The sequence below is a fragment of the Chionomys nivalis genome, chromosome 6 (assembly GCF_950005125.1).
Source record: "Chionomys nivalis chromosome 6, mChiNiv1.1, whole genome shotgun sequence".
Classification (NCBI taxonomy): Eukaryota; Metazoa; Chordata; class Mammalia; order Rodentia; family Cricetidae; genus Chionomys; species Chionomys nivalis.
Genome location: NC_080091.1, coordinates 1,156,878 through 1,174,222, shown reverse-complemented (window position 1 = coordinate 1,174,222; position 17,345 = coordinate 1,156,878). Strand labels below are relative to the sequence as shown.

Genomic DNA, 17,345 nt, shown 5'->3' with positions numbered 1-17,345 from the left:
GGAATTGAACTCGGGAGGCCATTCCTGGTCTCACCCAGAAAACATAATACTTCAGAAATGATAGGACTCTTGGCATTGAACATATAGAAAATTGTTGTAACTACTTACCAGAAAGATTTTGTAATGTAAGATCATGAATAAAGCTTCACCCTTAAGAGTTCAAGTTGCTCATAAATTCACTGGGAGGACTGGTAGTTACAGAGTTATTCCCTTTTAATCATTTTATCTTGCATGCTTTAACAGTTGTTAGAAATAGCCTTAATTGTAATACCAGCTATGTTTAATGGCCAGCTTCTGTTTGATAGACCAATGCACGTCAAAATGGTGAGTTACTAGGATGACTTTGTAATATGTTAGCAAAAATGTAGAATTACATTTTTGCATTTTTGTAATTCTACTGTGCATCTAGCCCTTAAACTAAACCTTCATGTCATTGTTTTAGTAGGCTGTAGAGTTATGAGCACCTTTGCTCATGCACATCTTATTTGTAGATTTGTCTGGTTGACTGTTAAATGCTATGTTCAGGAAGACTGTGGAGTATTCTGCTTGAACAAGTGATGAGTTACAAAGAATCCTTTGCATATAGCTCCAGTTTTTAAAGTATTACATGCAGTGTTTCGTAATACATCTGTAGCGACCAAGTATTTGATTCATACAGCCTTTAAAGGTCTATTGGAATTCAGTTTTAGTAAACAATAGACCTGCTATTGCATTGCCAAAGATAATGATTAATAGAAACAGTACTGGAAATGTTGATGGCAGTCTGGTTAGGATTCAGATTCAGGAATAAGATAAAAGGAGCTATAAATTTTTGTTGTTTCAAACAGTTTAATTCTTTGAATAGCTAGTAAATTTATAGTCCTCAACAGGAAAATAGAGTTTGAGCCTCACTGGTACTTGTTGCTTAGGTCCTGTCCCACCCACCCAATAATACAAATGTGTTTTTATCCTGCTTATTGGCATAGAAGATTAAAAAAAAAAACAATGCTCCCATATATCTCTTTGTGTTTAATATACTTATTCTGTGCCATAGTTTATTAACTGGTTGTCTAGTTTCTTTAAACTTTTTCTTTTTCCCTAGTGGTAGGGATTGACACAGTGCCTTGCACTTGATGTCATACCTTCTAGGCTACATCTTTAAACTTGACTCTCTACTTTTATTGCTTGTATTTTTGTTTGTTTTTGTGACAATTTCCTGTAATTCAGACTGGCCAGGAACTTGCCCTCTGTCCAAAGCTGGTCTCAAATTCCTGATTCTTTCTTCTTAAGCCTCTCAAATCCTAGGATTCCAAGTGTGCGGCACAGCACCTGGTTTCTGGCCGGTTATTGGAAATTGCTTCCATCTTTTGCTGGTGCTGGTACTGCAGTAGATGTTGAGATCTTTTTCTTTTTCTCTTCAGGATGAGAGGGCCTTACCAAAGGGAGATTTTTTCCCTCCTGAACGACCACAGCAACTTCCCCGTAAGTATTAGAGTTATACTAAACAGAAAATGGTTAGTTATGTTTACGCTTGTGGAAGGTTAGCCTGGGGATTCTCTTGATCAGTATGTTAGTCCTGTCACCCACCCTACCTCACACTATATATTAAAGCCCTTGTTAGCCATAAGTCTGTTTGCCTTTGCTTCCCAAGTGTTGGGATTTGTGGTGTGCACTGCCATGCATGTTTTGACCAGTCTTTTCTGTAGATTTTCAGGGTAAGACATGAGTAGAGAAATCCACAAGTTTTGGATGCTGGCGCTGGCTCAGAGGGTAAAGGCATCTGAATCAAAGCCTGATGACTTGAGTTCAATCCCTGGGACCCACATGGTGGAGGAAGAGGACCTACAAGTTGTCCTCTGCCCTCTGCTTGTGCACCAAGACATGCATGCTCTCTGTCTGTAGTGGTCTGAATGGCCCTCACTGGCTTATATATTTGAATGTTTGGTTCCCAGTTAGTAGTCTTGTATGGGAAGGATTAGGCGGTGTGGCCTTTTGGAGGTGGTATGTCACTGACTTTAAGATTTCAGGGGCCCACAACATTCCTAGTTAGCTCTGCTTGTAGAGATGTGAACTTTTATTAACTACTTCTCTAGCACCATGTCTTCCTTTCTGCTGCCACACTCCTTGCTGTAATTGTCATAGAGTCTTAATCCCCTGGAATCATGAGCCCCCAAATTAAATACTTTCTTGTATAGGTTGTCTTGGTCCCTGTGTCTTATTATGGGAATAGAAAAAGTAGCTAAGGTATTCTTATATCTCACATACAATTCCGTCTGTCTGTCTGTCTGTCTGTCTATCTATATCTTGGATTACACTGTGGCAAGGCAGGCTGCGCAGATGTAAAGAGCAAAATTAGGCACTTTGAAAGTGTCTTGGGGTGGTTGAGCAAACAAATTACAAAGGTAAAGAATGCCAAGTTGCCCTGGATTTTGCTTTACGGTCTAGCAGTTCCCCTTTCAGGTATGTTCCAAGGGTGAAAACTATTATGTCCACACGAAGAAATGATACATAAATGCTTAGAGTAGCATGACTCAGTAGTCAAAAAGTCAAGCCAGGCTTGATGGTACACACCGTTATGACACTCAGAGTCTGAAGCAAGTGAATAATTAGTTCAAAGCCTGCATAGATATACAACAGGTAGATCCTGTTTCAAAATGGGAGTTGGGTATTGGAAGGTGATCCATTAGCTTATGAGTAGATAAATAAAGTCTGGCAGATTCTATTGATGTAATAGTACTTAGTCAAAAAAGAAAAAGGAAGAAGGAAATGCAGACATGATTCTAACTGCAGGCAATGCCCAGAACAGGTGTATCTAAAAGGCAGCAAATAGTTCAGTGCTACCAGGGATGAAGGTTTTTTGGAGTGATTAAAAAAAAAAAAAGTCAGTGAAATTGCGATGATTGCTGGCTTGAAAGAGGCCTGTGGCTTTAAGAGGAAATCAGAACTTCAGGTGTATTGCTCAGTGGTCAGGTGCTTGCCTAGGGCTTCAAATTGCCCAGCACCCAAAAAGGATCAGGGAGATGAAGATGGCTTGTCTGTTGAAAGGACCATATTTCTTTACCACTGCCTACAAACATGTTTGCTGTGACTTTTGATGCTTGTTCTAGAGATAATGGAGCACTGGCCCCAGGGAGCCCATTATCCTGGCTCTTGGTCTCTTGGTGTGCTTCAAGGGTTGACCTTAGAGCTTTGCGTGCTCTGGAGTAGTAAGCCTTGGTGACTTCTTTGAGCTGTTGCCATGCAATTAAAAAACCTAGTTGTTAGCCAGATTAAATACCTAGAGCCTGTCGTGGATTTTTGTTGTTACCTCTATTTTAAAGTGCCAGACTTCAGTGGCTGTTTTCAGATACCAGTCTGTATTCTTTGAGTTTGTGGCACATAGCAGTGAAGATACCCTGGGTGTCAGGTTAGTAATTCTTTAGGTAGTGGCACAAATCTGTGAAGGGTGAGGGAGAAAGGTTAAATCTCTTTAGAAAAAAATAGGCTGGGGAGGGTCAGATGTTCTACATAGCTTTAATCCCAGTATTCAGAAAGCAGAGACTTGTGGATCTTTGTGAGCTTGAGGCCATTACAGGGCAATATAATGGGCTATATAATTTTTTATATATTTATTTAATGCACTTATTTATTTTCTGTATGTGTGTGCATTTGCGTGGACTTGTAGGTCAGAGGACAAGTTGTAGGTACCAGCTTCTCCATCACATAGGTTCTGGAAGTCAGACTTGGGAGTGAGTGCTTTTACTCCTAAGCCATTTTGCCAGGATGTGAAATGACTTGTTGGCTGCCCTTATTGTTTAAGTACATATTACATACTCTGGTCTGACTGTGTGTAAAAAGGTACACCTTCATAAATAGGTGTTGAAGTCAAGTTAGACTCTGGGCTTGCTTAATCTAGGGATGAAGCATGGCAGCCAGAACATTGCGGTTATCTTGCCTTTGGGCGGCGGGGGAGGGGGGTCACCATACTTTGAAAAAGGGAATCCGTACTCCTGACTTTCTCTGCTTCTTCCAGATGGACTTGGTGGTATTGGCATGGGGTTAGGACCTGGAGGGCAGCCGATTGATGCCAACCACCTGAACAAAGGAATTGGAATGGGAAATCTAGGGCCCGCAGGTGAGAACTGCAGTGACCTGCGCTGAGGATAACGGGAAATTCAGTGTATAAAGTCCACTGTTCGGGTAGTGGGATCTGGAGTTTTTCAAAGAGGATAAATGCCATTGGGTCAAAATCCCCTCTTCATCTCAGCCTCGTGTTTACAAGAGCAATGTCTCTTCATCTTAGCCTCATGGTAACTTTTGAGCAGAGATAGGTCATTCAGTAAAAGGAGGCAAGATAGAGAGTTGGTCTCAACCAAGGTCACACTGAGTAACAATGCAGGCTGCTGGCTGCAGGATCGCAACTGCCATTGGCACCCTAAGTCTGTCAAGAAGACCATTTTGCCCCTGAGGTTGACAGGGCTTTTTCTAGAATTGTGGGCCCTGATAGAGTAAAAGGAGTTTGAAAAACTTCTATGTATGACAAAACTCATGGGTCACAAGAAAAGAAGGCCAATGTCTTTGTTCAGGAAGATGAAGAAAACCTAATGAGTGAAAGCTTAGCTGTGTTCACTTTTAAGTTTGTGTGTAGTATATATCTATGCTATTAAAGCGTATTTGATTCTTTTGTTGGATCTAGACTTGGGCCGTTCTTAGAGTCATTTGAAGTAGTGATGCCAATGCTCCTCTGCCTCATCACTGTCTGTTTAGCATTCCTGGTCTCATGGCTCTACCCTTCGTAGCATACCCTTTCTGGTTGAGAATATGGGAACGAACTTTTTATTTTAGAAGCTACATTATTGTTGTTGTTGTTATTATTTAAATTTTGCTTTTAATGAGGGTTTATTAAACATCTATTTCTGTTCAATAACATTCTTAAAAGAGAATGTTTACATACTTTGTGCTTGATCATTATATTTTATATTTAATGGTGTCCGGCTTGGTCACTTAATAAGACTACATGGACTGTAATTTTAAGCCACGTTTAAACTTAGTCTGTTTTTTGGTTTTTCAAGACAGGGTTTCTCTGTGGCTTTGGAGCCTGTCCTGGAACTAGCTCTTGTAGACCAGGCTGGTCTCGAACTCACAGAGATCCACCTGTCTCTGCCTCCCGAGTGCTGGGATTAAAGGCGTGCGCCACCACCGCCCGGCCCTAAACTTAGTCTGTTTAAAGTTTTTTCTTGAAATAACGATACTTACAGTTGAAGTGGTGGCCACCCCACCTTTAATGAAATATAATAACATCAGAGAGTTTTGTATTCATTTATTGGTTTGGCATTTTATGCTTTTAAAGCTTAAATATTACTATTTTGACATAAATTTTGTTTGCATTGACTTTCTATTTTAAAGGAATGGGAATGGAAGGCATAGGATTTGGAATAAATAAAATTGGAGGTAAGATTTAAAATGAAATACATGTATAATTATTTTTATTTTGTTTTCCTCTTATTTTCCTGCCTTCGAAGCTCTGCATGCCATTCTTCCTTTGGTTTTTTAGTTTGAGTCTAGGAATTACTTGTTTTATTTGTCCATTATTCATTCCAATGGGTGTTGACTTTGGTTCTGGCTTTCTTAGTAGCTAGCTCTGTCACCTTGGGCAAATGGTTCCATCTCTGGACTCCTTTTTGCTTATTCACTGAGGGGGTTGGATCAAGCTACCTTTTAAAAAAGGGAACCAACTTTCCCCCCACACACACACACACCCGAAAGCTCTAAAATTTGGTAAGCTCTTGACATAAATGCCAAAAATGAACCATAAAAACCCTTTTCCTTGCCTAATGAATGTGAGTAGGCTTATTGGGATGACATTAAATAATTTCTTACAGGCATGGAAGGACCCTTTGGTGGTGGTATGGAAAACATGGGGCGATTTGGATCTGGGATGAACATGGGCCGAATAAATGGTAAGAATAACATTTCCTCTAGCTTGTGTCTTATCTATCCTTTGTAGCTAAGGGCTTCTTGCTGTCCTTTAGACTGTAAACCTGCTGTGTATAAGTCCCATGTTTTTTTCCACTTAATCACATACTGTTTTGGGCTGGAGAGATGGCTCAGAGGTTAAGAGCACGACTACTCTTCCAGAGGTCCTGAGTTCAATTCCCAGCAACCACATGGTGGCTCACAACCATCTGTAATGGGGTCTGGTGCCCTCTTCTGGCCTGTAAGTATACATGCAAGCAGAACACACTGTATATGTAATAAATAAATAAATCTTTAAAAAAAAATCACTTTTTTAAACTGCTAAAAACGGTAGACTTAGCTAGACCTGGTTCCCTTGAATGTAACCACCATATCAGATCCCCTCAGTACTTAAGCAATAAAATTTTCAATTTCCTTACTGCCTACAGCAAACACATAAGCAACAGTGGTTATGCTCTGCACACTCTAAAATGTCTTTCAATGACTGGAGAGTACACACAGCTCTTGCACATGATGACAACCTACAGTTAAACTCTATAGGTTCTGAATGTTGATGTGCGTGTGCATGTGCACACACACAATTTATGTATATGAGTGTTCTATCTGCATGTAAGACTTTATGCTAGAGAGGGCATCATATCCCACTATAGATGGTTCTGAGCCATCATGTGATTGCTGGGAATTGAATTCAGTACCTCTGGATGAGGAGCCAGTGCTCTTAACCACTGAACCTCCAGCTCCTGGTGTTTTAAAGGATGCTTTCCAAAATGCCCTTGACTTGGAATGCTGGACATGTTCTTTCTTGATCTCTTTTGCTGATGACTCTCAAGTTGTGAACAGAATCATTTATAAACTCTAGTTACGTAACACATCTTAATATCCCTTACAACCTTGTAATGAATATAACTCTAGTATTAGAATATTAACGGTGTGTTGATACCACCTTGCTATCCTTGTTTGGTTTACGTAATGTTATGTTCATGAATTCAACCATGGACCTCTCCCCAAGTTTATTCTTTCATAGAGGGTCACAGTATCCCCTAGACACAAATGTTCCTGAGGTCAAAGAAGCAGAAGACATAGCAGGAGTGGGTAAATGTATGCTTGACCTGGGTCCACTGAGGACTCTTCCACCCCATAACTGCTAATATACTCTTAAAATTTCTGTGGACAAGACAGATTCCTCCCAGTCAGTGTATCAAGGTATCACACTTGATTGCCTCTGTTGTTGGAGAATTTAATTTCTTAATGACACTAGTTACAAGGGAGAGGCACCTACCTTCATCCGTCCTAAACACAACTTTAACCTGCTCTTGGGGGTTGTTGTTTGCTCAGTTGATAAGATCTAGGTCATGTTTTGCTAAGTAGAGAAGAGGTTCTGAAATCCTCAGGTAACTTTAGAACACCAAGGCCACACGATGCTGACCACATCAACTTGCTAACTTTTTTACTTGGCCTTCTGTAGACATGACCTTATATAGACAGTTCTGACCTATTGCTTGATCATAATGGTTCGTAGAATCTTTGTTGTTCTTTTCTAATCAATGGGATTTTTTTTTTTTTTTTTTTTTGGTTTTTCGAGACAGGGTTTCTCTGTGGCTTTGGAGCCTGTCCTAGAACTAGCTCTTGTAGACCAGGCTGGTCTCAAACTCACAGAGATTAGAGATTCACCTGCCTCTGCCTCCCAAGTGCTGGGATTAAAGGCGTGCACCACCACCGCCCGGCTCAGTGGGATTTTTAATTGCCTAAGAGTTACCGATGAAGTCACATTAGTTGCAACAAGACCTCAGGTAACTACCTACTATACAGTTGGGTTTGAACAGTGTAGGAATGGATCCTTGGCTCTACTTGAATTAATGAGATCCCATTATTTGAGAAGACAAAAGCTTGTCCAGAATGCATTAGGCCAATATTTTGAGTATGGTGGAGCTACAAGGCACGCGGTGATAAAGAAATCTCACTACAGGTGTTTCCAAATCTTGGAACAGCTGCTTATATTGGGCGAAGTGGTTCATTCTAATATACTCAGAAAGATTTAAAGCACCTGACTTAATTGCTCAGGCAACCATAACATGTCTGATTTAGATGGCTTCCGCACATAAACTAAGATCAGAAGGTCTTGGTGCCAGTATGATGGTCCAAAAAACAACCAGCATCATCCCTACACTTGACACATTAACCAACACATATATTTTAAAAACAAAGAACAACCAGTGTTGCTATGTTCAGTCCTTCTAAGGACTCACATGAGTAGGTATTGTTATTCTCATTTTGTCAGAAACTGGGGCACAGAGAGTAACGTACCTAAACTCATGTGGCCAGTAAATAGGGATACTATGATGTGGATTCAGCCTGTCTTTAGCCTCTTCCTCATGCCTCCATCCTGCCTTTTAGAATTGCCTCCAGCACAGTGGCAGTCTCATGCTGAGAAACTGGATGTCTTTGCTTTTGAAAATCCTCTGTATGCCAGTGGAAGTTTGATTTCTAATTGCTGGAATGCTACTTTTACTATTCATAAAGTTTTACTGGAATGAGAGTAATTAAGAATTTATGCTTACATGTTTCTTTGCTGGTCTGTAATAAAGTGTCCAAGTAGTGTGGGGCAGACTTGGAGCATCTTCTAAGGTGTTTTTGAGGAGCACACTGTCTGGTTTCCAGAGAACACAGTTATATGTGGCTTTTGTTACCTTTTCTCTGGTACCTAACATACATAGATGTGGTGAAGAGATGTAGGATGGCTACACCGTCAGTGATGCAGAGACAGGTTTATGTTTTCAGTGTGCACCCATACTTGTGTGTGTTTAATAAAAAATGAAAGAAAAGTCTGTCTGGCTTGATATAATGTTGACTCAGATAAGTCATTGGGAAGGATATGTGATTGTTGTTCTAACTGGGGTGTGGTGTACCTTTGGAGTAGATAAAAATGAATGGGGTGGGCCTTGAAGCCTTGCTGAGGTGGTAATAAAGGCTTTGGGAAAGTAAGGGGTTTAGTACAGCAATTAAGATTTAAGGTGCTGGAGAAATACAGTCTGTTCTTACGTGTTCTTAGATGCAGGTATTTGTTGTATCTCCCTCTTTGTCCATTCAACAAAGAACAGAGACTTCCACAGGCAGCAACTAAGTTCTGAGATTTAGACAAACCAAGCTCTGGAGCCATTGAATTTAAATAAAATGTTTTAAAAGGGGGAAGAAAAGAAACTAAAAAGAGATGTGGGCATTTTGATTTAATTGATAATCATTATTCAGCCCTTTTGGTCCCATGTAATGATTATTGACATTATATAGATAGATTCTCAGGCCAGTGAATCAATCTGTATAGATAAAGTTGTGGTAATGTTAGTGAGATAACAGAACAACATTTCATAATAAATTTCACTTTTATAAGTAAAATTGGGGCCATAAGAAGACCCTGTTAACACATGGATGGTGAAGGCCTCTACCTATGTAGTAAGGCCTGCGTTAGACTTAACTTTCTTGCCTTCCATCTTCACACTCAAATTGGACACGTTTGAAAAATGAAAAAGACTGATCTATGGGCTTTACCTGGGTTGGTTCAAGCTGTAGTTCCACCTTTGCCCAGAGTCTTTATTAAATTGTTAACAGGTTGGTAAGATGGCTCCACAGGTAAAGGCATTTGCTGCTGAGCGTAATAAACTGAGTTCCATTCTCAGAGTCCATGTGGTAGAAGAAGAAAACTGGCTTCCACAAGTTGTTCTATGGTAACTTGCCCATACACTCACACACACAGTCTAAACAAGTAAATGTGAGAGTATGCCTAAGCCTGCTCCGCCTCTAATTGTTTATTTCCTTGAAAAGATCAGGCTGCAAGCTGCTTGCAAGCAAACTTATACACTAAAAGGTACCTACTGCACAGCACCAATTTGTCTGGTGTTCCCAAGGGGAAAAGTAATGTTTTTATTTCCCCTCATGTATGCCAGGCAAACTTAACACGGATTCATACTCCCCTATCCAATACTACTAGATTATCTGACAGCCTCTCAGTAGAGGAGAAAAGCAAAGTGGTAACACATTTGTATCTTGCATGAGAGAGATGGGCACATATGTGTAAGAAGAAAGTAGGCAGCGATAGGAGTCACACAAAAGGTTCTGTTTTTTAAGTTTATTTTGTGAAGGTGAGTATCTGTGTATGTGTGTACATTATATGTGTGGCTGGTGCCTTTGGAGGTCAGTAGAGAGTGTTGGATCTGCTGGAACTGGAGCAAACAGTTGTAAGTCTATGCTGCCAGGAAGCGAACCCAACTCCTCTGCACTTAACCCCTGGAGCCATCTCTCCAGCCCCATGAAAGACTATCTTGGGCAGGTATCCACTGTGGTTGGCCTTCCCCCCACAGCTTGCTTCTGCATGTTTTAATACATTGTATTGTAAAGGATGACAGAGAGCTCACAGCAGTATTAATAGTGCTGTATGGTCAAATGGGTAGAAGTTTGTATCCAGACACATTTCTCCATTTAGTTTGCCTTGGCCTTGTGCTTACCAGCACGTGACTTTGGCAGTTACTAAGAGATTTGAGTCTCGATTTCTTTATGTAGAGGAAGTGGTGGTTGCGAGTATTGGTGAGATAACAGCTTTTGGTTAATGTGTGTTAATGCCTAGTAGATGGTACCATCTGCTCTATGTGAGAGACTTCTCTGTAGCCTGCCTTTGAGTCGGTAGTTTGTTGATGAGTGTACCCACTGTGTACTTGTGGCAGAAGTTGTAGATTAGTCCTCAGAATAAGGTAGGTCATTTGTGTGCAGTGCCTCCCATCTTTAAGGACTAAGGGTGAGTGGGCAGTTTCCTATAGAAGAGCTTTAGTCATTGACTTCGTGTAACTTATTTGTCTGTAACTCTTAATATTTAAAGCATGTGATGTTACTAGGAAGGTCTAGGGTAATATTTTTTTCCACAGAGATGGAGTATGGTATATGTGAAAGAAATTTTACCAGAAATGAGACTGCCTTGGAGCTTTGGAGAACCCCTTAACAGGGGAAATGAATAAGAAGGTTCCATGGGCTCCATGTAGGCAGTGTCCACTTTTGGGCATACAGGTAGGTTATGGAGGCCCAGCTCATCCCAGTATCATGGATTCTTTTCCCAGGCAAACTGCCAACTTTTGTGTCCGGTTGATATTAGTTGTGTTCAGGTAAACATCCCAGCTCTACAGGTTGTCTTTATATTAATTGTAGTTTATATGTATAGGCGTTTACCTGCATGTGCTACTTTCATTCCTGGTACCTAAGGAGGCCAGAAGGCAGTGTCGGATCTTTTGGAACTGGAGTTACAGAGTATGAGATGCCTTGTGGGTGCTGGGAATTGAACCCGTGGATCTTAACCACTGAGCCATCTCTTCATCCCACAAATGGTTTTCTTAAGTCTAACCTAACTTGGTTACTAGTGAAGATAGATGCACAAATTAACTTTATATATGACTTTATATATGTGAATCTGCAAGGGTGTGGGGGACTAGAGAGAGAAGAAAGAGGCTTTAAGGGATGTTTATGAGAGGGAAAGGGTTTTAGCGTCCTAGGGAGGGTGAGTCGAGGGAAAGGTCAAGCAAAACCTAGTAGGTATAGAAATGGATGAGGAAATCCCTGCTTGGTTTGTTAATAAAGAATAAAATTAAAGGCATCTACATTTGAAAAAGGTGAAACGGTTTTACTTTTTCTTAACTTGGTTGCTCTGAGTATCTGACTAGGAAGGTTACTTTTCTTATTGCCACTGTTTCTATGTCTAGAATTGTCCTGTATTAAAGATATGTTTTAAAACATGTCTGTGACCAAAAGAAAACGACATGATGTTTTGTTCCGAATCTTCCATCATTTTGCAGTTCTGTTGCCTGCCTCACCTATGTGACCAGTGCGTCAACCTTTCCTATCCTGAAGTGGTCTGTGAGGGTACTTCTCATGGCAACAGGAAATTTGTCCTGTCCTGACCTAGATGGAAACATTATCTGCAGGCCTTACTGCCCCTTGATAGCCTTGGTACTATGCCACCCTTTTTTTTTTTTTGACTGATAATATTTATTCTTTGAATTCCCTGTGCAACACAAAGGAATAGGACAGATTATACCAAATAAAATAGTTAATTTGTATTTTCAGAGTAATAGCATTCATTGGTTTGGAGTTTGTTCTGGTTTCTTTGTGTTTTTTTTTTTTTTTTTTATTGTTGTTCTTTTGTTCATTTCTCTCACCTCCTGCACAGTCTCTTATATCATGGCAGTAAGTAGATATTTCACTTCTTTGTACAAGCATCTGGTTTTTTTGTTTTGTTTTGTTTTTAAAGATTTATTTATTTTTTTATGTATACAACTTTCTGCCTCCATGTATACCCACACGCCAGAGCAGGGTGCCAGATCTCATTACAGATGGTTTGGAGCCACCATGTGGTTGCTGGGAATTAAACTCAGGACCTTTGGAAAAGCAGACAGTGCTCTTAACCACTGAGCCATCTCTCCAGCCCGCAAGCAGCTGTTTTTCATGCTTCAAAAATGTATCTGTGGCTGTTGACCTTGGGATAGGATGCACTTGAAGAGATAATAGCTATAAAAGGCCAGGAGAGTAGTCTAATGAGAAAGTGTGTGAGAGTATTGTTCCCAGGCCCTTCGCGGCTCTATCAGCAGCACATGAAATATGCTAAGACCTAGAAAGGATTGTCGTGGACAGCCAGGGGATAAGCTGTGCCCAAAGCAACAGTGTAGGGAAACAGGGCAAAGGAACAATTGAAGCTGACAACTGGAGAACCCAGAGCTTTGGCACAGGCAACTGCTGTGCCAGCAAACAGGGCAATTTATATATATATATATTGGTTTGGAGAGAAGCATAGGGAATAGTTAGTGAAGAATGTCTGTAGAAAGAGTTTGAGTGTTTCAACTTCTTAAATATGTGGTTTAGTGATGTAAAGCTCTCATAGGGAATAGGTTGATATATTAGGATCTTGGGTGCCATGGAGGAATGAACTGTGTACTTGCCAACAGACAGGAACCACCTTGTCTCTCTCACTACTTTCCCAACCTTCCTCCCACGTGTTTGAAATACAAGAAACAAACAGCGATGGGCTAGCTTTTCATTTGTGGTTACAGGGATAATGGTACAAGATGTGCTTTGATGTGCTTAAGGACCACAAAAGTTAAGTACATTTTCTCACATTGCAAAAGACGGGGGAAATGTAAGTTTTTTTCCTTCTCAGATATTTTCTTTTATTATATGATGTACAGGTTAAAATTGCCTACCTTGAAAAATACAGAAAGGGTAATAAAGTAGGTAACTTTCTCCTTGCCTGTTTTTATAGATATGCTTTATCAGATGTGAAAATGGCTATTTTTGCAAAACAATAAATAGAACACAACTGTGGAATGCAAGGACCAACCCAAAAGACCAGAAGCTTTGGCTTTATAAATATTTAGCCTTTTGTCTATTTGAATTTTAAAAAAAAAAAAAAACTTTTTAAATTTTTTTCAAGGCAGGGTGTCTCTTGTGTAGTCCTGGAACTTGCTCTGTAGACCAGGTTGGCCTTGAACTTAATGAGATTCATCTGCCTTCAGAGTGGGACCAAAGGCACATGCCACCACCTCCTAGCCACATACCAGTTTCTAAGCCTACAAATCTCTGCTGTTTAAACAAATCTCTGCTGTCAACAAATTTTTAGTTTCCAGGAAGTTCCATCAGTTCTTGTCACACTTTGATGGAACAATAATTGTTGTAATAAAAGTGGCAGGGCTGCGTCCCCGGCACCCAGCCGCCCACATGGCTAGCTTAGGTCCCGAAATAATTACACGGAAACTGTATTCTTTTAATCACTGCCTGGCCCATTAGTTCTAACCTCTTATTGGCTAGCTCTTACAGATTGATCTAACCCATTTCTAATATTCTGTGTAGTACCACGAGCTGGCTTACCAGGGAGGATCTTAACCTGCATCTGTCTGGAGTGGGAGAATCATGGCGACTCCTTGACTCGGCTTCTTTCTCCCAGCATTCTGTTCTGTTTACTCCGCCTACCTAATTTTTGTCCTATTAAAGGGGCCAAGGCAGTTTCTTTATTACTTAACCAATGAAACAACAGATAGAAAGATGACCCACCTCCATCATTTCCCCTTTTTCTGTTTAAACAAAAAAGAAAGGCGTTCACTTTGACATAGTAAGATTACATATAGCAAAACAGTTATCAAGCAAAAATTACAGTTACAATATTTATATCTATTTTATCATAACTAAGGAAAACTATAACTATCTATCCATTCTTCAACTCCATCAAAGACTCCAGAAGGATATAATATTACCTAAGTAAACAAGAAGTAAGATACTTCAAACTCTAGAAATGACAGAGACATCTCGCTGCCTGGACAGTCATCCAAAGTTTCTCTGTACCGTTGGGGCATCCATCTTCAGCCTTTAGGCCCATAGTATCCAGCAGACATTTTCATCAAGCAGGAAATTTTAAAGACAGTTCAGTCACGTTTTGCTGTATCCTACAGAATGTCTCGCAGACTCTTTCATGAGTCAGGAACCCCGAAAAACCATCTCACCTTTAGGCAAGTTCAGCAGTCCTCTTTCTGCAGGTTCTCTGTGTCCAGTTTATGCAACAGTTCAGGCAAGAGCAGTTTCTTGCCCAAATGGCTATCAAACTCCTTAAGGAGCCTCTTCGATGCCCATCATCCTCTTGAAGTAGATTGGTGCTGCCAGGAGCAGACATGTCTCATTGTCATGAAAAGCCCTAAGTTATTAAAACATTAAATGCCATATTCTGCAGTCTTTGAAAGATATGAAGAATACCTATCTAATTGAAATATATCTCTATATATCTAGAAAATCTAACTAACATAACTACAAGCTTTATTATTATTGATGATTATCCATTAACAACCTATATTTCCTAATTATACATTACATTTTTAAATGAACTACACAATCACAATACCTTAATCAAGATCAGAAATACATATGCATATAACAAAATTGACCTTAAAATCCATACCAATGCAAATTATTCATACCTATATCATATCCCCCTTTAAATGTAAAAGAATATTCATAAACAATATTTGGGAACATGGGCGCAGTTTTTTTCTCCAAACTGCTTCCTGCTGAATGGGGGCGCTGTTATTCAGATCTTTCATGGTGTAACCTGTGTGTCAGGGTCATCTCAGTTGGCAGTTGAATGAAGTAATTTTTTGAGGGTGTTCACAGTAACCTTTCAGGAGGGCGTGGTCTATCATACCATATTGGGATAGAAGAAATCCACAGGGTCGCATCCTCTGTGAAAACAAAAGAAGACCCTCTCCAAAGCATCATATCCTTAGACCCATATTCTGAAATCATAATACCCTTGTATCCATTCTGGTTTAGCTTGGCAGCCCATATAATGAAATGTCTCTCTGCACTTAGCTCCTTTACAGTCAAAAATTTTAAAGAAAACACAATAATACAAAGAATCCAGACTCTCTGTGAATTTTCCATTTTTACGTGGCTTATTTTTCTTTATTTCTTTTAATCTACAACTATCTGTACTCTGTCTCTTTAAAGACTACCCTTTTTTTTAAAACCATTAACTTTATTTCTACATTTGTTTTTTTCTCTCTCTCAAGCCTACGTACAGTCACCAACACTGTGATCTTTTATGTCTGAATCTGTTTTATTGTGAATCTGTATTTTTTTTACTATCCAGGAGCACTTTGTTTTGTGCTTTTAAATCGCTAACAAAAACAGGTACTGCTTGCTTGCCCCGCCCAGTCCAACATGGCGGTGCCGCTCGTGCCTCTGATCCTTGCACATTGCACCAGTAGCGTGGTGGAGCTGCATGTGCCTCTGAGCCGTTTGGTGCCCCTGAACCACTCACAGTTCCAGGCACACAGTAGTCCACATTGCCATCAAGCAAGCCGTAGCACTTTACTCCAAATGCTCCATTCAAAAGCTCTGTCTCCCGCAGGAGCCAGACAGAGATCGTGATGGTGGCACAGCCCAGAAAGCCGGCATTTTAAAACAGCCAGTTTTTTCCTGCTGCTGAGTCAGGACAATTTCTTTGCGGCACGCAACCCACAAACAGCAAAAAGCTTTCTTAAATTCTCTCTCTCTCCTTTTTAAGCCCTCTCAGGTTTTACGTGGAGTTCATTAGCACGCTGGGCGCCACTCTGTTGTAATAAAAGTGGCAGGGCTGCGTCCCCGGCACCCAGCCGCCCACATGGCTAGCTTAGGTCCCGAAATAATTACACGGAAACTGTATTCTTTTAATCACTGCCTGGCCCATTAGTTCTAACCTCTTATTGGCTAGCTCTTACAGATTGATCTAACCCATTTCTAATATTCTGTGTAGTACCACGAGCTGGCTTACCAGGGAGGATCTTAACCTGCATCTGTCTGGAGTGGGAGAATCATGGCGACTCCTTGACTCGGCTTCTTTCTCCCAGCATTCTGTTCTGTTTACTCCGCCTACCTAATTTTTGTCCTATTAAAGGGGCCAAGGCAGTTTCTTTATTACTTAACCAATGAAACAACAGATAGAAAGATGACCCACCTCCATCAAATAATAGTCATGATTATGATGGTGGTCAGTTCTCTATGAGTAGCTCCATGGGAGCTAATTAAATGTGATCATTTCCCTAGATTTCCTTATGATCTGGTGACCCCAAATGCACATACAAGGACAGTGAGCAAAACTTTTGTTGTTTTTTTGTTTTGTTTTGTTTTTCGAGACAGGGTTTCTCTGTAGCTTTGGTTCCTGTCCTGGAACTAGCTCTTGTAGACCAGGCTGGCCTCGAACTCACAGAGAGCTGGAATTAAAGGCGTGCGCCACCACCACCCAGCTGTCGTAGGCATTCTTAGTAAGTGTCAGTATTTTGCTGTGAACCCTACACATGTCCTGAAATGAGTCTCAGGTGTCTTATGTTGCAAGGTTGAACATTTCCAGATGAATACTGATCCTCAATATAGATCTTCCATTTTCTGTGCATTTTGTTGCCCATGAGGTAATGTTGGTTTCCAGTTGCAATGGGAAAATCATGTCTAACAACAATACTTAAATATCCAATGTAATGCAGATTATTCACCACAAAAGCTTGTAACCATCTCCATCTGAGAGACACAGAGTGCCTAGAACACAACAGAAGCCATGACAGGATCTTGACCTGTTTTGAAGGCCATATTCTTCCTGGTTTTGGACTATGATATTGGCAGAAGCACCTAACTTTTGGGGGGATGCTGTCCTGCCTTTTCTGGTAGGCAGGCCTCTGCTTTATTCTTGCTATTCCAACACAGATGGACCAGTGTATAATGTCCTTGAATAACACAGCATCACAGGCTTTCCCTTCTGACTGAAGTTCACTTTTTGTTCCCAAAAGCAGTTCAGGAATATCTCCCGTCTACCAGGTACTGTGGACCTGGATTCACAGCTCAGACACCTTCTCAAAACTGTGATGAAG

The 17,345-nt window shown here is 40.5% G+C and overlaps 1 protein-coding gene across 3 annotated transcripts in view; it reads left to right on the top strand.

Annotated features, from left to right (window-relative positions):
• Hnrnpm (heterogeneous nuclear ribonucleoprotein M) overlaps positions 1-17,345 on the top strand; it is a 47,243-nt gene that overhangs the window by 22,051 nt on the left and 7,847 nt on the right. For all 3 annotated transcript variants that reach the window (XM_057771655.1, XM_057771654.1, XM_057771653.1), the window contains 5 exons: positions 275-324; positions 1,401-1,461; positions 3,992-4,093; positions 5,365-5,409; positions 5,841-5,918. In XM_057771655.1, the coding sequence (XP_057627638.1) occupies positions 275-324; positions 1,401-1,461; positions 3,992-4,093; positions 5,365-5,409; positions 5,841-5,918 (336 nt within the window). The remainder of the gene's footprint in view (positions 1-274; positions 325-1,400; positions 1,462-3,991; positions 4,094-5,364; positions 5,410-5,840; positions 5,919-17,345) is intronic.